The sequence below is a fragment of the Marmota monax genome, unplaced genomic scaffold (assembly GCF_021218885.2).
Source record: "Marmota monax isolate L192 unplaced genomic scaffold, Marmota_monax_Labrador192_F-V1.1 WCK01_AAM20220418_F8-fsc00024, whole genome shotgun sequence".
NCBI lineage: Eukaryota > Metazoa > Chordata > Mammalia > Rodentia > Sciuridae > Marmota > Marmota monax.
This window is the reverse complement of record NW_026695224.1, coordinates 35,740,300-35,760,069: the sequence shown is the minus strand read 5'-3', so window position 1 is coordinate 35,760,069 and position 19,770 is coordinate 35,740,300. Positions and strand designations below refer to the sequence as shown.

General features: G+C 64.1%; 1 protein-coding gene across 3 annotated transcripts in view; it reads left to right on the top strand.

Annotated features, from left to right (window-relative positions):
- Positions 1-6,965: 6,965 nt before the first annotated feature.
- Positions 6,966-19,770, top strand: part of Cbfa2t3 (CBFA2/RUNX1 partner transcriptional co-repressor 3) — a 64,305-nt gene continuing 51,500 nt past the window's right edge. The window contains exons 1-2 of one of the 3 annotated variants that reach the window (XM_046434380.1): positions 6,966-7,546; positions 8,486-8,654. In XM_046434380.1, coding sequence (XP_046290336.1) covers positions 8,579-8,654 — 76 coding nt within the window. In that variant the 5' untranslated portion in view covers positions 6,966-7,546; positions 8,486-8,578. Of the gene's footprint in view, positions 7,547-8,195; positions 8,655-19,770 lie in introns of those variants that run through there. The other 2 variants (XM_046434382.1, XM_046434381.1) reach the window with 2 other exon arrangements.

Sequence of the window (19,770 nt, the reverse complement as noted above, 5' to 3'; positions counted from 1 at the left end):
GGCCGGGGGTCCCGACTCCTTCAGGCCTGTCGCCACGCTTCTCAGGGGAGGCGCAGGGTCATCCGTCCCCAAGCCTGCTCTCTGGTGGTTTAAAAAATGACCTCCAACTCTGCTGCTGTACCCACCCGGCTGTTTGACTGACGGACTCCAGCTGGGCACAGCTGCCCTGCAGAGCCCGGCACCTTGCAGCCACCACACCAAGGAGCCCACCTGGGACAGTGGCAGCTGCCAGGCCAGAATGAGGCCGGGAGGAGCCAGGGGTCAGCCCTGGGGGCACGGGCAGCAGCCTTCAGCCCAGCAACCTGGGCACCTCGGCCCACGTGCCTGCCAGACTGAGCAGGGTCAGTGTGAGGGCAGAGGAGGCCCAAGGCCCCACTTAGGGAAGACCCCAAGTCCCTTCCTCCCCCGATAGGCACCTGTGAGCCTCCAGCACCCCGAGGTGCTGCGCGATCCCAAGAGAAGGCTCTAGAGTAGCCAGGGACAGGCAGGTGCGTGAAAAGCTCCAAGAGGCCAGGACTGGAGGGCTGGAGAGGGTTGATGCACGCGGCAGCCGGAAGGAGCCACCACGAAGCCAGTGCCCAGTGGAGGTAGACACAGGTGGCAGGCCTCCACCACACCCAGGACCTCCCAGAGGCCCCAGAGCCTCAGAGAGCTGCACAGTGGGCAGCCACGCCCTTGACGGTGACAGTCGGGGACCACACGCCAGGCACCTGCTCTGCTCCAGTGCGGCAGGACCTGATGCAGGACAGGACTCTCCTGAGCCCACAGGTAGACAGGGAAAAACACCAAGGTAGGCCCCACTGGTGACAGCCGGGCAGAAATAAAGGCACAAACAGACACCCCGTTATGGCAGGACAGCTGCCCGTCAGGACCGTCATTACAAGTGACCAGAACATAGCCCCCAGGGAAGCGTCAATGTCACCAGTGTTTCAGGCATGGCTGCATCCGGGGGCTCAGCGGCGTTGCTCCCGTCTGTCTCTGGTTCCATGAGAGGGCTCCCTCGAAGAGATGCCCTGGCTGCTGCCAGCCGCACCCTTGCCCCACCCACCATCCTACCCAGAGGAAAGAGCCTCCTGTCCAGGCTCCCAGGCCTGTCGCAGGGGACAAAGGCCACCCTGGGCTGCAGTCACTCATAGTGAAAGTGGGCAGCGAGATTGGACCCTCTGGGTGAGGACCCCTGCCACCAAGAACAGAGTGGCCATCAGGAAGGAGAGCAGGGCAGATGAGGGCCCTCTGCCCTGCCCCGCCACCCAGGAGAAGTCTGGTGGGAGGCAGGGCTGGAGAGACAGGTCTTTGCCTTCCCTTGGCAAGTCTGTGTCCCCTGCTGTTCCCAAATGGTAAGGGACACCTCTCCCTGAGCCCCCGCAGCCCCACTTCCCCTTGCATCGGTGAGAACGGGGTCACACACCTGGAAGCCACTGCAGGCGCGTTGGGGGAAGGGTGTGTCTGCCAGGGCCCAGGGCAGTGTGTCATGGCCACCTGGCTGCCTCCGCCTCTGCCCAGACGGGGGAGAAGCCAGAGGCCGGCCGTGGTGTCCGTGAGGGGAGGAGCCTGGGGAGGGGCGAGGGGCAAACCTAAGCAGCTCTATCCCTTGAGGAGAGACAGTCCAGGAAGAGGCGGGACAGAGGGATGTGACCTGCAGGACCTGGCCTCGTCACCTCCCACATGGTGCCCATGTCCTCCCAGCACCTGCTTCCCTGAGAGGGCCCTAAAGCCCCTCCTATTAGAGTCCCCAAAGGCACAGGGAATATCCCTGATGCCACCCGGTTGGTGGGTGAGGAGCTGGACAAGTTCCCAGGACAAGGATCCCCTCCAGGCCCACCCACTCGTGTTCTGAGGTGTCTGGAGTTTGAGCGGAAAGTCGGCAGAGGGAGGGCAGAGCAGGAGGGCAGAGCAAGAGGGCAGAGGGAGGGCAGAGCGGGAGGGCAGAGGGAGGGCAGAGGGAGGGCAGAGCAGGAGGGCAGAGGGAGGGCAGAGCAGGAGGGCAGAGGGAGGGCAGAGGGAGGGCAGAGCAGGAGGGCAGAGGGAGGGCAGAGGGAGGGCAGAGCAGGAGGGCAGAGCAGGAGGGCAGAGGGAGGGCAGAGCAGGAGGGCAGAGGGAGGGCAGAGGGAGGGCAGAGCAGAGGGCAGAGCAGGAGGGCAGAGGGAGGGCAGAGCAGGAGGGCAGAGGGAGGGCAGAGGGAGGGCAGAGGAGGAGGGCAGAGGGAGGGCAGAGGGAGGGCAGAGGGAGGGCAGAGGGAGGGCAGAGCAGGAGGGCAGAGGGAGGGCAGAGGGAGGGCAGAGGGAGGGCAGAGCAGGAGGGCAGAGGGAGAGCAGAGGGAGGGCAGAGGGAGGACAGAGGGAGGGCAGAGGGAGGGCAGAGCAGGAGGGCAGAGGGAGGGCAGAGCAGGAGGGCAGAGGGAGGGCAGAGGGAGGGCAGAGGGAGGGCAGAGGGAGGGCAGAGCAGGAGGGCAGAGGGAGGGCAGAGGGAGGGCAGAGCAGGAGGGCAGAGGGAGGGCAGAGGGAGGGCAGAGCAGGAGGGCAGAGCAAGAGGGCAGAGGGAGGGCAGAGGGAGGGCAGAGGGAGGGCAGAGGGAGGGCAGAGCAGGAGGGCAGAGGGAGGGCAGAGGGAGGGCAGAGCAGGAGGGCAGAGGGAGGGCAGAGGGAGGGCAGAGCAGGAGGGCAGAGGGAGGGCAGAGGGAGGGCAGAGGGAGGGCAGAGCAGGAGGGCAGAGCAGGAGGGCAGAGGGAGTGCAGAGGGAGGGCAGAGGGAGGGCAGAGCAGGAGGGCAGAGGGAGAGCAGAGGGAGGGCAGAGGGAGGGCAGAGCAGGAGGGCAGAGGGAGGCAGAGCAGGAGGGCAAAGGGAGGGCAGAGGGAGGGCAGAGCAGGAGGGCAGAGGGAGGGCAGAGCGGGAGGGCAGAGGGAGGGCAGAGCGGGAGGGCATTCCGGCTGCGTGACCACAATCTGAGGTGGGCACCAGTGCCAGACAGGTGCCTCGAGCCCCTGAGACTTGGGCACAGACGGCCATTGCACACTGGCCTCCTCCTTGGACATAAGTTGGCAGAGCACAGAGCCACCCGCTCAGCTGTGCCCACGAGTAGAGGCCACAGCCTGGAACAGCTGCTTCAAAACAAGAGGCACCGAGAGCGGGTGGGGGTGGTGCCCGCTGCTCAGCAGACACAGCAGGCCTGCGTGCAAAGGCTCCTCAGCTGTGAGAGCACCCAGAGCCCATGGCGCCAACTGCCCACTGCGACCCGCGGCCTCTGGGACTGGTAGGCCTCTGATGTCAGAGGCTGCTAGATCAAGGCAGAGGCCGGACCCCAGGCAGAGGTGTGCTCTAAATGCACACGTGTTTCTGAGGGAGATGTCACAGACACCATCACAAAATCAGTGCAAATAAAGACAAATGTCTCCAGGTGGGGCTCAGCTTCCCTTCTGATACAACTCTGAGGGTGACCGCAGTGCCTAGCCGGTGGGCAGGGTGGCTGGCCCCGGCAGGCTCAGGGAGGACTCCCGGGCTGGCAGCACCCGTGCCCTGGTGGACCACATGCTTCTCAGCCCCCACTCTCCCTATTCCTTCCGTGTGCCTAAAAGGTCCTTGTCTCCCTTGGCCAGGCCCAGCGGGGCCCTCCAGGGCCCAGTCCCACTTGGACACAGCCCACAGTGGGCAGAGGGGTCGAGCTGTGAGGCAGGGGTGCAGGTCCACCTGCTGCCCAGCATAGGATGGTCATTCCTCTTGGGTAGATGCTACTTGAAGGGCCAGGTCTACCCAGTTCCTGGGTTCCAGTGGGTGAATATTCCAGAATGTTCTAGAACATGGGGGTGGGCAGAGCCAATCTCCTCCCCTTTTACACAGATGCTGACACCAGGGCAGATGAATAGGTGTCCCTCTTGGCCCCTCTGGTTCGAGCTCACTATCTCAGGTGGGCTGAGCTTCCACCCCGAGGACACGAAGGGAGGGATTTGGAAGCCCATGCGTGGCTGCGTCCTGGCCTGAGTCGGACGGAAAGCAGAGCCTGTGCCTGAGTGGGCCCCTCTCAGGGACAGTGGCCAGGGGCTCCTGCAAGGGCCCCTCCCAGGAACAGTGTCAAGGCTGGCCTCTCACTGTCTGCAGATGGGCAGGGCCCAGGGGGGTCTGGGCTGTGGAGGAGCAAAGCCCTGGAGCCCAGCTTTATGCAGGAAGCCAGGGCCACGGTCCCACCAGAACCCTGCGCCCAGAGTCCAGCCTGGGTCCTGAATCTCAGTCCTACACACAGCTGGGCAAGGAGGGCAAGTCCCTTAGCCTCCCTGGCCTCCGGTGGCAAATAATGACACTCTGTGTCATTGATGCTGAGTGGTCATGGGGTCATGGGCAGCCCCAGCAAGCCCAGGTGGCTCTAGGCAGAGCCTGGTGGTCTGCAGCGTGGACTGCTGGGCCAGCCTCTGCTCTTGGTGCCAGGGGAAGGACAGCAGGCCCCCCTGGGGCGAGGCCTCTGGCTCCCACCGCAGCCTCAGGTGGCCAACAGGCCAGGGAAGCCCCTGCCAGCCTCAAGAGGCCCCGAGCCAGCACTGCCTGGCCTGTGCCTGCTGGTGCCCCAGGTCCCCGCGCCCCTAGGCTGCTCCTCGGGTGCTGTCCTGATCCCTCTGGGCTGTGATGCGTCCCATAGGAGTGGAGTGTTGGGGCAAGAGAGGGTGGGGTTGAGCCAGAAAGGGCCCAGATGGACGAGCCCCCACTCGCCCTTTGCCTAGCGGTCAGTGAGGCCCAGCCCTGGGCGCCTTCCACTCGTCCAGGGAGACCAGCCCACAGGAACCACACCCCAACGTGCTAGTGCTGAGACGGGGCTCTGGTGGCCACGGAGCGAGTGAGGGGCACTTCTGAGGGCTCTGAGGGATGGCAGGAGGTTTCCAGGCAGGGGAAGTTTCTGTGGGAGGGTCGGGAAGGCCCAGAGGTGAGGAATCACCACGAGGCGCCGTTCTGAGGGCGGGAGGGGCTGGGCCATCTTGTACCAGGCGTCTGAGGTGCCCTCAAAGTCCATCCCTTGGCGGGGGCCTGGCAGCCACTGAAGGCTCAGGAGGAGGAGTGGCGGCCACATCGGGATTGGGGCAGAGCTGTTTGTGGCAGTGTGGGGGACAGGAGGGCTGGGGACAGACAGGCACACACAGGAAGAAAGAGGAAGCCCTCTGCTCCCAGGGCCCTGGACTGTGAGGAAGAACTTTCCAGAAACAGCAAGCCCACTTGGAGGCAGGTGGTACAAGATGGCAGGAAGGGTCCATCTTCCCCTGGCCCAGCCCCTCTTGGCCGGGACCCCCTGGAGGGGTGGCCTCCCTTGGCTTCCACTCACCTGGACACGAGCCAGGATGGAGGGGCTCCAGTCCCTCCACCAGCTCCTCTGTGAACTCCGTGGCGACCCTCGTTCCACAGTTGAGGACGCTGAGCCTGGGGTTTCTGGCCGGGAGCCCTCACAGGCCCAGGCTGTCCCACCTGGGTCCTGGAGCCAGGGGGTGACAGGGCAGGGAAGGCGGCTCAGGTCGGACTTAGGGCAGCCAGGACAGCGCAGGAAGTGACACACATGGAGCTTGGTAGCCTCTGACCAAAACTCAGCACTCCATGTACCCTAGACCTGGCACCACCGCTGGGCACCACCGAGGTGCACCTGAGACCCACGCCCACATGGCCCTGTCCCTATGTCGGGGACATCACAGCTTCGGCCTGGCTCATCCCTTCGGCTGCTGTTGGCGCTGGTGCAGCCAGGTCCCCGTGGCTCAGGGGCCGTCAGCGAGAAGCCTGTCTGGGTGCTGGGCTGCAGCCAGCGGGCCTCAGAGACTCCGTGGACTCACTGTGTTCTCAGAGGCATCCCTCGGGAAGAGGCCACAGGGTTCTGCAGATGCCAAAGGGGCCCATGGCCCAGAAGGGGCCCAAGCCCCACCCTCCCTGCTGTGGACCTCCCCAGTGGCCCTTCTCTGGGCTCCTGAGGATGGCCCTATGTCACCCCAGCATGTGCTGAGCACCTTCTCCCTGGTTCTGGGTCTGCTCGGCCCCGCCCTGAGCTGGGGACAGTGGGCATCTGGTATCCAGCCTCACCTATACTGCCTAGTACCTGCTGTCCACCATGACCGGACACACCTCATTTGGGACAGAGAGGTAGAGGCGGGAGGCTGTGTGTCCCCATCTGGCCTTCTCAGGGTGACTTGGTCTTGTCAGGGATGTGTGGCGGGGAGGCTGCTCCGGGGGCCCCCTGCTCTGTGAAGTGGACAGGACGCTCACTAGAGCCAGGCGCTCCTCACCCGTCCCTCATCACCCAGCCGTCACGGGCAGCACAGCGGGAGCAGGGGCACAAATAGGACCTGTGGCTGCCCCCGCCCTCCCGCTCTGGTAGCCCTGCAGCCCCCCCAGCCCCACCTCCGGGGCCTCCCGTGGCCTCCAGGCACGTCTATGGGCTCATTGCTGGGTGTCCCTCTCCTGTAGGTCACAGAGGGCAGGACCAGGGCGTCTCAGGCACCTGTGTGACCCCAGTGTGGCCCCAGAGGTAGTTGTGCAAGGGCAGGGAGAGGGAAGAGGAGGGAAGGGGTGCTGGCCACAGACGGCAGTGGTCTCTGGGGAGTGCCCCCCTGCAGCCACTTCCTCCCTGGCGCCTTATCTCCTGGGCCGCCCGGCTCGGAAAGCCGCAGCCAACGTCTGCTTCCCACAAGCACCAACTGCCCGGCAGGGGATGGGGATCAGGTGCCGGCAGCCCCCACTGTGGGCAGCGTCTCCTCCCAGCCCCACCCCTGTCCAGCCACCGGCGGGAAAGTCAGGCTGGACCAGCAGAAGGCCAGCTCAGAGCCCCTGGAGAAGTGGACGCTCCCATCTGGGGTGCTGCATGTGCGGGGAGGGAACAAGCACCTGCCCCACAGCCCCGCCCAGGGTCCCCTGCGGCTGCCTGCCTGGGCAGGACTGTTCCGCCCAAACCTCACTTCCCCCCAGACTGGCTCCCTTGCAGGCTGGAAAGTGACAGTAGACAGTGACAGGATGTGAGTACAGCCCGACCCTCAGTGGACAGGCCATCTGAGGGTCGTTGGCATGCACCCCTGCACCCCAGGACCTGGGGCCAGGAGGAGCATCCACACCGAGGGTCAGGAAGCTGACCCCGAATCCCACCCTGGTCAGACCACAGGGACACAGAGTGACAGTGGCAGGTGGCCCCAGCTCATTGGAATCCCCGCTTGCAACACTGGGGACAGAGCCTGGGGCCAGCAGGGTAGAGAGGGCCACGTCTAGGAAGGCTCCTCAGGGACAGGCTCCCTGGACTCAAAGTGGGGACACCACCTCCGCCTGCAGGCCCCGGGCACCTGGGGAGACTGAGAGGAACACAGCTGCCATGCGCCCCCCCGGGTCTGTGCCCCCCCACTTGGCCTGAGACCCCTGAGCCTCCACCAGGGCCATGGACCTGTCCACAGGTGTCTGGAGCCCCTCAGGCCTGGGCACACTGGCCCCTCTGTGAGCTGCCTGCTGCCCTCCCGTCCTGACAGACGCTGAACCCCCGACCACAGCTTTTCTCCAGCACCTTCACATGGGGGTGCCCCCCTCGAGTCTGGTCACAGGAGATCTGAGGTGGGTTCTGGAGCCTCCAGAAGGTGGGTAGCCTCCCAGTGAACTCCAGGCTGCTGGGCAGGGTGGCCCACCACGCGCCTGTGGCTGGTCACCTCCAGTGGCCCATGGGCGGGGTGGGTGGGATTCACCCCGAGGTTTTCATCAGCCATACCCCCACACCCTGTGTGGGCCGTGCAGAGACGCTGCCTCGGCCAACCTGCTGGGAGGTCCCTGGAGGGCAGCCGGGGGCCCAGGAACCCAGAGAGTGGGGGGAGCCCTCTGGAGCCCGAGCTGGACGGGAGGCTGGTCAGAGGCCCACCAGGACTCTCCCCCGTATCTGCCCCAAGGCACAGCCAACCCCAGAGACCCATTGGCTGGGCGGCTCCAGAGTGGGGGACAAGCAGAAAGGGGCCTTGGGGTCTGTTGGGAGCAGGAGGAGAGGTGGAGACCCCAGACCTCTCTGGCTGTGCCCGTGGGAGGACAGGCAGGCTGGGAGGTGGGGGCTCTGGGCCAGGATGGACACTGCCCCGTGTTGCTGACCTGCCCCAGGGCCGGGAAAACCACCTCCCACCAGGGGCCAGCCGTCAGGGCTGTTCAGGGCAGCTGGGCAGCAGGAGGAAGTTGTTGGAAAGTCAAACCGGAATGACTGTGAGGGAGGGCGGGCGGCGGGGACCCAGATGGTTCCTGCTGGGGAGCCGGGGGGTGCAGCTGCGGCCCCTGGCCCCCACCGCACTATCACAGCCACACAGCTGGCTGCCTCGCCCCTGCAGCCTCTGGCGGACCTCCCCCACCGTCCCCAAGTCCGCCCTGTCACATGAGCCCCTGCGGCCTCCCCCCCCTTCCCCAGGGCCAAACACCCAGGCTGCAGGCAGCAGTGCTAGAAGGGCCTGGAGCTTTCGGGGGACAGAGGCCAGGCTCCAGAACACCCCACCGGATCCCACCCTTCCTCTCTCCCTCCAGACCCCAAGAGGCCTGGGAGAGGCACCTCTGAGAGAGGCCTGCCAGGATTGAGGGCCAGGGCGCCAGTCCAGCCTCCAACCCACCTCCAGTTCCATGTCCCGAGCAGCCTCCACGCTGGACAGTGGGCCCCTGGCCTCCGTGCCCCGGGGGCCCAGGAAGGGCGGTCCAGGTAAGAGGCTGGGCCGGGGCGGGGGAGGGGCAGTAGCTGAGCAGGTGGCAGACTGGGCGACAACGTGGCCGTGTGGACCCGCCCCAATTATCAAGGTGGCCCCCCACGGAGCAGCACCCCGCAGCTGGGGCAGGTGGCCTGTGAGGCCCTGGCAGGTGCCAAGACTCACCCTGGCCCCACCCAGGGGCAGATGCTCAGCCCGTCCAGGAGAGGGTGGGCTGCACCTTCCACGTGGGGGCTGTGGCTGGAAGTCGGGAGTGGGGCCCGCAGAGCCCCCTCCTCCTGGGACGCCCCCGCCTGCTGCCTCTACAGGTTGGGAGGGGAAACCAGGCCAGAGGAGAGGGTGCTGGCCCTGGTGTCAGGGAGCAGGCCATTCCTGACTAGGAGTAGGGGGCGATGGAGCCTGGGCAGGGCTCAGCTTCCTGACGCCTTCTGACCCCAGCCCACCAGTCCCTCTGGCCCTGGGAGGGCCTCATCCCATGACACTGGGGGCTCAGAGGTGCAGGCAGACAGCCCCATTCCCCAGTCCAGCCACGTGGCTCCTCTCTGGGCAGCCTCTGGATCCTTCCGAAGCCCACAGTGCCAATGTTCCCGGTGCCTCTGCAGATCCAGGCCTGGCTGTGCCTGGGGACCCAGGATGGCCTCCTCTGCCCATCCCAGAGAGGCTGGCCCTGCCTGCAGCTAGCCCAGGGCCCGGTGACTCACAGGTAGCTTCCACACTGCTGGCTTCTCTCAGGGGGCGACTCAGAGACGCTCGCGACGGAGGCGTGGGCAGCTGCCCCTCCTCCGGGGGTGGTCCTGCCGGCCGGGATGTCCTGGGGGCCTGTGGCCTGCTCTGTCCCTGCTGCTGCAGACCCTTGGGTCGGCTGCTTCCTCAGACCCTCCTGCTCCGGGATGGATGTGGGCATGGCCTCTGAAAGGCCGGGAGGGGTGGGAAGAGAGGGTCCCAAGTGCATGGCCAGAGGTGTGTCTGACTGGGGTGTTGACCCTGGAGGAGGTCAGAGCCAAGAGGTGGCCTTGAACCCCACTGTGCTGTGCTCGTGCCTGCAGTGTTGGTGGCTGGGGGTGCCCAGAGCAGATGGTCCGGGTGTGCCTCTGGTAGGACACCCAGTCACTCAGAAGGTCACTTCGTGGGCCAGGGACTCCCCAAGGCCCCTGTTGGGGCCCTGCGTTTCCAGGAAGCATCACCAGGGGCAGTGTCGAGCTGGGCCCGGCTGGAGGAGGCTGTGGAGGCTGTGGAGGACCCTGGCCCAGGAGGAGGGAGGCCTGGCCGGGCCCCAGGAGGCCATGAGAATCCTGGAGGTCTGAATAGGGGTCATGTGTCCTACTGTAGGCTGAAGGGTGAGTCTGCCCTGCCCGCTGCTGCTCACAATTAGTGGCAGGGAGAGTTGGCCACGGCCTGGTGGGCAAGGCCCTCACCCCCTCTGGCCATGTCAGGCCCGGAAGTCAGCAGGGCGCAGGGAGGCCCTGGCCCTCCACTCCTGACCATCTTCTGCACGGTGATCCTGAAGCAGGGGCATTAGTCAGGGGTTAGAGGTGTGTCTACAGGCCGGGCTCTCCTCTGTGCCAGGGAGGTGGGCCCTGCTCGTGGCAGACCTGGCAACCCCACCCTGCAAACCCTGTCCAGGGGAGCCTAGGGAGAGAGGTGCCAGGTGCCCGCGTCCGCAGCAGGAGACGTGTGGATTACAGAAAAGGAGGCTGAGTCAGAGGACAAACTGCCTCCCCCGGAAGGGGGAGCCGAGGTGCTGGGGAGGAACCAGGCCAGGCCGGCTGGCCATGGAGGACGGGGTCCAGCTGGCAGGCTTCAGCCTAAGCCCACGGGGAGGCAGTGCGCTGGCCCCACCGGCAGAGCCCACACAGAGGCAGGGAGGACAGGGGCCAGGCCCTGAAAGGTGACAGGCAGCCGGACGCCTGCCACCTGGCCTGGGGGTGGTGGCACCCAGAGCTTGACGTGGGCTGGCTCCGGGGACATTCCCACCCATGCAGCCACGGAGTCAGGCCACTCTCGGGAATGCCCTTCCCCGCTGGATGGACTCCTCGGGGCTGCAGAAGCCAAGTGTGGCTCCTCTGCACTGGCCAGTCCCTCGCCCAGGGACAGCCACCTCGGGGAGAAAGACTTGGAAGAGAAGGTGCATGTGCACAGAGCGCTTAGGCTTTTCTCGCCTCGTTCCCTAACGGCACAGTGTGACAGCTGCACACGGGGCACTCACACCGCCCAGGTGTCATGGGTGACCTGCAGGTGATTGATTTATGGTGTCCGGGAGGATGTCTGTCGGTTTTGTACAAACAATGTTGTTTATACAAGGGACTGAGCACCGCAGGTTCTGGTGTCCCCGGGGGATCCTGGAACCCGTCCCTCACTGTCCCAAGGCACAACTGTACAACAAGCTGGGGACTGAAATGGGAGAGGACCCTCTGGAGTCTGGAGGCCAGGAGGCTGAAGTCCAGCTGTGGCAGGTTGTGCCCCTCCAGCTCGGCAAGACTCCTTCTCCGTCCCTCTCCGTCCCTCTCCGTCCCTCTCCGTCCCTCTACCTCTCGCATGCTGCAGGCATCCCCGGCCCCCGTCCGACCTCCCTCTTGGTCACCTCATGATGTTAGGGTCTCCTCTGCCAGGGTCTGAGGCCCAGGGCCGGGCGGGCAGTTTGGAACAGCTCCAGCACTGTAACATCAGACTGACCACTGAGTGGGCTTAGGTAGGGGGCTGGCCCTAGGGTGCTGCCGGCTCAGGTGTCCCAGCAGGGATCAGGAGAGGGGCGAGGAGGAGAGTGGACTGTCCCCCAGCCCTCCCGCCACCCACGTGGTCCACAGGGCAGCTTTCTGGTAAGGGATGGGCTACTCAGCTGTAAGCGAAAGACGCAGGATCAACTCGGAGGAGGGGCAGTTTATTTTGGCTCATGGCCTCGGAGGTTCAGTTCGCCTTCAGCCGGCTCCACAGCTCTGGGCCCAAGGTGAGACAGAAGGTCATAGCTGAAGGGTGTGGCCCCAGGAAATGGAGAGAGCACCACTCACCAGGGACCAAGAGAGCCCAGGGACCCCCTCCAGCCACACCCCACCTGCCTGCTGTCACCACGCGGGCCAACCCACTGACCAGCCCCCAGCTCTCAACCTGATCCCGCCACCCCTGGGCATTCCCCCGCTGTCCAGTGGCCCTACCCTGAGGAAGGCCGGTCTCTGCGGAGTTCAAGAGGCTCTCCTCTGTGCCAGGGAGACTGGGCCCTGCTCCTTGAGGGCAAGGCAACCCCAGCCTGAAAGCCCTGTGCAGGGGAGCCTAGGGAGAGAGGGTGCAGGACAGGCAGTCAGGCCAGCTTCGTGGGGGAAGTGGTCCTGGAGGCTGGAGGTGGACACCCTTCACGCGAAGCCGGCTCTCACTTCCTCCCCAGGTCGCGGGGGACGCCTCCCGCTGACGGGTCCCAGCACAGCCCCTCTGACACGTTGGTCTTGTGATGTGCTTGGACGGGAGGCAGAGATGGGAGCAGCGAGGGTGAGGACCCCCACTCCCCCGCCCAGTTCTCCTTCCAGGGGACACATGCCAAACCCGTCCACCCCTCTGGGGGAGCTGCCCCCAGATGCCCCTGGGCTCTGGTCATTGTTACAGTTATCGATGGTCATGGAGTCAGAGGTCAGACCAAAGCAGGGGTCTGTCTGCCTGGCCCAGGGTGTCTGCTCGGAGGTGGAGGTGGCCCTCAGGAGGGCTGCCCAGAAAGAGGTTGGAGGCCCTCGAGGGCAGGGCTACCCTGACGGCACGTCTTTTGGAAGAGCAATCTGCTGCGAACTCTGTCGACCGCTCGGCACTCTCCTCGCAGCCAGTAGCTCCACCACACCCAGGGCCTTCGCGTGCGCTGGTCAGTCTCTGGAAGCTGCCCAGAGCTCCTCAGGAGGCCTGTCCCCCGTCGGTCTTTTCCTGCGGCATTCGGCTCCTTCCGTGGTCATCCCACTGGGCAAACCCGCCGCTTCCCTGATCCACGTGTCCCCTGCCTGCCAGCTCATGGTGGCCGTGGCACCCAGCTCAGGGCTCAGAGAGAAAGGACCCCTGGTCTCCAGCAGGCTCAAGGCGACCTGCTCGCACTCCTGCCGAGGCTGAAGCAGGACGGGCCGTGGGCCTGCGGGGCCTCGAGATCCCCATCTGCCATCTCAGCCTGGTCAGAGCAGGATCTGGGCCCAGAGACAGGAGGAGATGTCCTTGCCCCACAGCCAGCAGGGCAGGGGCAAACGGGGCCCCCGGGTGCTGGGCTTTAGGTCTCGTGCTGGGCTCCAGCTCAGGGGAGGGACTCAGAGACTGGCCTGAGGGAGCCCGAGCTCTGGCTGGGAGCCTCATGATGGACTGTTTGCTGCTGTGTCAGAGCCTCCTGGACACAGCGGATCTATGCGTCTGGGCGCCTTCCGGCACTAGCTGGGGTCATCCGCCACGTGGCCTGGGAGGCCTGACTGTCTGGGTCTCTCTAGTCAGGGCCTCGGTCAGAGGACAGTTAAGGGCCTGTCCATGGAGAGGTGCAGATGGGCCAGCTCACCCAGGGGGGCCTGTGGGGTGTCCCTGAGGTGTGGGACCAGCAGACGTGACCAGCACGTCACAGGCTGCTGTGGGACTGCCAAGGCCGGGGCATTCCTGGGGCTGCTGAGACCCACCAGACCCCCTTCAGCTGCGTCCACCTCTGCCCCCAAGCAGCCCAGGATTTAGGGCCTGACCCGAGCCCAGGATCAAGGCTACAGCCCAGCCTCCCTTAAGTCTCATAAGGCCTCAGCTCCTGCCCAGGCAGGGGGACAGGGTCACAGCTGTCCCTCCAAGCCAGAGGGCATCTCCCTAGGAGCCAGGACCCCTGCAGTCAGAGCCTGAGGACTATCACAGGCCTTAAATATGGCAGATCTGGTCCCTGACTTCCATCTGCTCTTACCTCGTCCTCTACCAAAGGGGCATGGGCTAGGAGGGGAACGGCCACTCATGGCCACACAGTGTGTCAGTAGTGAGTGAGCCCCAGGCCTCTGCCCACCCACCCCCTGCTCTCTTCCTGCTACCAGCAGAGGAACTGGGCTCTCCGGCAAGCCCATCCCGCCCAGCACCTGCTCCGGAGCTGGGCAGGCTGCCCCAGATGGCCCAGCTGCTCACTGGGGGACGGCCGGGCTGAGGCGATGCCAGCCCTGGAGGAGGGGGTCTCAGGAAGGACGCTAGGACCTGGGGAGGCAGGGGCCTCCAGGACATGGGGGGCGAGGGATGCTGGGAACACAAGCCACACCCACACCCGGAGGCTTCCACAGAGCCCAGGCCCTCCCCGGAGCCCTGCGTCCTCCATCGCACCCTGGGAAGACCATCGCATCAGAGGAAGATGGGAAGGGACGGGGCCCAGGGCGACGGCATGGCTTCCCCTCCACCCCCTCCCTCTGCAGCACCGACTGCCCAAAGGCCCTGCAGTGTGTCCATGCCCCTCCCAGCCCTGGTACCTAGTTGGGGCCGTGTGTGCACAGGCCACTGTCAGGAGGTGTCAGGCGAGCCAACCTGGGCTTGGCATCAGGGCCACCCTCAGATGGGTGGGCCAGGAGACCGCCTGCTGGGCAGCACAGGTCTTCACGAGAGGGGCCTTGACCTGCCTTGTGGTACAGCGCCGTTGCGGGGGACAGGACAGGCATAGCGCCAGGTCCCATCTCCACACCTGCCAGAGCAGCTGGCTCCCCTCTGCCCAAACCCCCCATCTCCCTGGCTGTCCCCAGAGCTCAGGCAGAGCCCCGGAGGGCCGTGGGATGGGCCCACTGTGGACTCTGGCCCAGCCTGTGAGCATCGCCCCCCAAAAGGGGCTAGAAGCCCAGTCATGCAGCAGGACAGTCAGGAGGACCGAGGGGCCTGTCCAGGTCATGACTGTGGTCCTCCTGGGCAGTACCGTCCACTGGGGGGGAGCAGAGGGGAGACTCTACATTGGCCTGGGTACATTGGGTCTTGGGCCAGGGCTAAGGTGCAAGGCCAAGGCTCTGTCCTCTGTGCTGGACACAGGCAGCCCTCTTGACCTTGGGCCTCCTGATGTGTGAAGGGTGGTGGGCTGGACCTAGCCACCCCCGAGGTGGAGACCAGCTGCCTGCGTCCACCGAGTCCCCCTAATGCGGCTGGTGAAGAGGGGCCGGCACAGCAGAGCCCCAGTTCACCCCCATGCCTCCCCAGGGAGCCCGGCTGGTGCCGCCCCTGCAGCTGCCCCTGCAGACAAAGGCCAGGAGGGCCCAGCAGAGAGGGAACTGGGGAATTCACCCCGCCCTGCGGGCCCCAGAGCTTCCTCCTGGCCTCCCGGATCGGGGCGCGATTTGAGTGCCTGGAAAGCCCCAGCTTCACAGACCCTGGAGAGGGTGCGGGGTGGGGGCCGGAGGCCCTCACGGCTGCGTTCACGGCCCCTCACTTCAGTTCTCGGCCGGGGTGCACCTGAGTGCACCCAGAGCCAGCTGGGGCCAGCAGGGCACAGACGTCTCCACCGCATCTGGGGGTTCCTCAGGAGCCGGTCCCTCGCCGCCTTCAGGGCTTTCCCACTGCTGGGTCCTCCACCAAGAGAGGTCTGAGGTTTCCACCCACTACACACGCTCTGTGTGGGGACAGGGCTCCGCCAGCCCTGCAGACCCTGGAGCTCAGCAGTCAGGCCCAGAGAGGGGCAGTGTGCCCGTGGTCACTCAGCCTCCCCACGACACTGCGTCCTATCTGCCCTGCTGGTGGCCCACATGTCCCCAGGCCAGGCACAGTGCTCCACCTGCAGAGGTGACTCCTGTCCTCCCCACTGGGAGTGGCTCATGCAAACTTGATGCCAAGCTTCCTCCCAGGTGATCTCCAAGGGGACCCCAATGATGGCCTTGTGTCAATGTCCCCCAGCCCTGGACAGACTGACAGGCAGCGGCCGGAGCCACTCCCATCCCCCGACAGCATGCTCTAGACGGAGGGCTGGGACCTCACACTCTGAAAGCGGCAGCACTGCCACTGCCCACAGTCCCTCGGGGCTTCTCCTGTCCCCAGTCCTCCCCAGACCCAGCAGTCGCTAGGTCCCCTCAGCAGGGGTTCCTTGCCTTCGTGCAGGGGCCATCCCCACCGGGGGTCCCCATGGGGCTCCCCACCCAGAGCAGAGTGCAGCCGGAGGCGAGAGGCAACTTCCTGCCAAGGCGAGATTGCCAGGTGCTTCCTCCCTCCTGGAGGCAGCTGGCCCCGGTCCTGCAAGGCCGCCCTCCCGCCACCCTGCCTGTGCACCTACAGTCCATCCTGCCCACTACCCCCCACGGAGGCCTGTGGATCCTGCCTCAGGTGTGGCAGGGGGTCCTTCCAGCCCTGCAGCCTCCAGGGGCTACTGCAGACAGCTGGTCCGAAGGCAGCCCTGATGACCTGTACAGCACATGGGATTCCAAAGTCCTCTGCAGAAACGGGTGCAAACCACTGGAGTACCGCTGAGACTGAGTACAGTGCAGCCACACGTCCCTGTGTATGGGTTCAGGTGGACACTGTAGCCTGAAGCTCCCCTCACTCTCCTTCCCTGGGACACTGGCTGTAGAACACAGGGCGTCTCTTGGGCAATGCCCATCAAATCCCTATTGGACATGCTGCTCCAAGGGGTTCCTCAGTCCATGGGAGACTGGACAGGAGGGCAGCTCTGGTGTACCAGCTCTGTCTGTACCTAGCAGTTATGGCTCGGGAGCCTCTGGGGTGTGACTCAGATGGTGGAAAGTCCTGGAATTTGCAGGCCAGTGAGCACATGGCCTCCTGGGCACCTGGGAAAGTCCGCTGCACTTGGAGCGGGTGGTGGGAATCGCCTGGGCCTCCCTTTAAGGCAGAAGGAAGAGGCAGAGCTGCCTCCTCTGTTGTGTAGGTGGCCCGAGGGAAATTCTGCACCTGCCTGCGCTCCTGGGCTCCCTCTGCCCGCCTTGGCCCAAGCCTCCCCCTGAACAGCGCTGAGAGGGGTGTCAGCGGGGAGGGACGTGCCAGGGACACCTCGGGGCCTATCGGGAGTCCCAGTGCTCTGTAATGCTTTCTAAATGTCCGCTGGCATGCTCCCTCAATTTGTTTTTTGATGGACCAAGTCCTCCCCTTGATGTGCAATCTCTTATGAAATGACTTTACTCAGCTCGGTCACATGCAAACCTGGGACTGCTGTTTTTTTGGTGGATAACGGTGGCCCAGTGCATGATAGAGAAGTTCCCAGAGGTGACAGCAAACCACACCTCATAGCCTCACCCCTGGGTCACGAGGACAGGTCTGAGCACCCAGACAGACATGTGGGACATGACCAGGTCATACAGACAGCATCCAGCGCCTCTGGTGTCCTTCTGCACCCATTTAGAGGGGGCCCTCCCTGGTGCCCGACGGGCTGCTTCCCAACGTCTGAACACCATTGTTTCAACAGCCACGGGGGGGGGGGGTGTTCCTAGCACCCGCACGTGCCACGCATGCTCAGCACCCATTTCATGAAAGCCTCGAAGCTGCAGACTTGGCTCACTACCTTCCTGGAAATTCTGCCTTGAACACTATTGGCAGAATGTCCTCTCTGAAAACCAGCCCACCAAGGACGTTTGTCAGCTCTTAACTCAAATGAGCATGTTACTAAATGCCCCAAGTATGCCACTTTGAATTCTAACACTGATAGAAATGGATGGATGGATGGGTAGATGGATGGATGGATGGATAGGTGAATGACAGATGAATGGGTAGATGGATGGATGGATGGATAATGGATGAATGGATGGGTGGGTGGGTGGATGGATAGGTGGATGGGTGAATGGGTAGATAGGTAGATAGATGGATGGATGACGGATAGATGGATGGATGGGTGGGTAGATGGGTAGATGGGTAGATGTGTAGATGGATGAGTGGATGGATGGATGAGTGGATGGATGGATGGGTGGGTGGATGGATGGATGGGTGGATGGGTAGATGGATGGGTGGATGGGTAGATGGGTGGATGGATGGGTGGATGGGTGGATGGATGGATGGGTGGATGGATGGGTGGATGGGTAGATGAATAGATGGATGATGAATGGATTGGTGGATGGATGGGTGGATGGATGGGTGGGTGGATGGGTAGATGGGTGGATGCATGGGTGGATGGATAGATGGATGGATGGATGGATGATAATTGGATGGATAGATGCATGGTTGGGTGGGTAGGTGGATGTGAAAATGGCAAAGAACACAGGAAGGCAGGCAGGGAGGAAAGTTCAGGGTACACTTTCCAAAAGACTAAAAATGCAATCTATGCAAATACATAATGAGCATGTGTCAAAGATGCATTTCAGACGTGGTCGGGGAAGAGGCAAAGACATAGTGAATTGGGGGAGGAGGATCAGGAAGGACAGGTGAGAGAGGAGTCAGTGGCCTGTGTGGCTGGGACAACCTCCCCTGTCCACTCCCCTGTCCCCTCCTGTGATGCAGGTGCTGCTCCTGCTGGCCTGATGATTGCTGGTCACTTCAGTGCCAGCACATAGTAGGTGCTCAGGAAATGCCATCAGGGAGGGGGGGCTGGGAGATGATGGCTGGAGGCTCACTGCCTTCGAAACACCTTCTCGACACCTTCAGGGTGTGAGAACGGCACCGCACAGAAACGGCCGGCTCAGAGGCACACACGACCTGACCTCATCTTTACAAATGTGCAGAACAAAAGGACACACAGGACTGAGTGGGTTAGAGACCACCAGGGCCAGAGGGTTCGGTCTAGAAGTGCTGGCTTTGCCCCGAAAGGTAGACCCAATGGGCTCACAACACACCAGGGTCCAAATGCCCCTTCGGGTTGTTGAAGTGGAAAGTCTACGTTCTCTTTATTTTATCACATTTTTTAAAAACTTGATTTTTAAAAAAAAAAACACAGTGGGTAAGCCCCACCCCAGGTCCAGGCCTCCGCTGACCAGGGCAGGCCTGTCCACAGAAGGTGGACCTCTCTGCTGGCAGAGACCCTGCTGCCCTGGGCGCCACTCCCTCCCTCCCACCTGGGCCTGTGCCCACCACACGCCACCTCCCACCCTCTGCAGACTGCTATGGGATCTGCCCGCCCGTGCCTGGCCCACAGCTGCTTACCTGCCCGGGGCCTGCAGCTCCTGCCTCCGTCCACCTGGCTCTGGGATCCATGAAGAAGGGGTTATATCGCTCCCTGACCACCTGACCTCCTCGCCCGCAGGCCACAGGGTGCCAAGGACCCTCTGCTTCCTGCACCAGTGAAGCAAAGGAGTCATGGGCAGGCCTGGGCCCCCCCCAAGCCAACCACGAGAGGCGCCATCTGTGCCGGAGGTGGCATGGAGCTGCCCAGGGCCTGGCCTCCACCTCAACATCAGACGAAGATGGGAAGGAGCGTCACAGCAGACAGATGCTGGCGTGCAGGCGGCTGCAGGGTCCGGCAGGCCCCTCGGCAATGCTGTGCCCGAGAGCTCCGTTTGTCTTTGGGGTCCTTGCAAATGGGCTTGGGTGACCAGGCCCCACCGACGGCCCTGCCTCGGGAGCCTCGCGCCTCTCTCACGTCAGAGCACTTCCCTGCTGAGCAGGGTGAGGCCCCAGTGGGACTGCGAAGCAGGAAGAAGCCCGCTGGCCCTTCAAGGCTGGGCCGGGGGTCGCAGCCTCTTGAGAACCCCCCTTTCTTCCTGATCTGCGGTCATGGCGCCTTTGGGAAAGCATCAAGGTCAAAGAAAGCCATTTAAACACCACTGTGTGTGTCAAGCTGCTACACGAAGGCCCAGGCTGACTTCCCACAGGCCGCGTGTCCTTGGACACCCTTGGACACCCTTGGACATCCTTGGTGGCTCTGTCCTGGGTGCTGAGTCCCACAGTCCACGTCTCTTTTCCTGTTGAAGGATGCTGGAGAGAGGCCAGCTCAGGGGGAGAATGGGTGGCCACAGAGACAGGAGACAGGGCTCCACTGCTGCTCACAGGAGCCCTCGGCCCGCCGCGGACCCCTTCTGGTTCGGCCACCTCATCCACAGATGTGAACTTGGATAAGTCAGAACTCAGAGAACAAACCCGTTCAGTGCAAGCGTATGCCCAGGGTCGGCCGAGACGGGCGTGCGCCAAGAGCGACTCCTCGTGTGCGCGACGCCTCGTGGGCCATTCAGACCTCACGGGCAGCCTACTTTGGTCTCTTGCCTGGAGACTATCCTGCAAAGTGGGTCTAGGGACACGGACTCTCCAGCC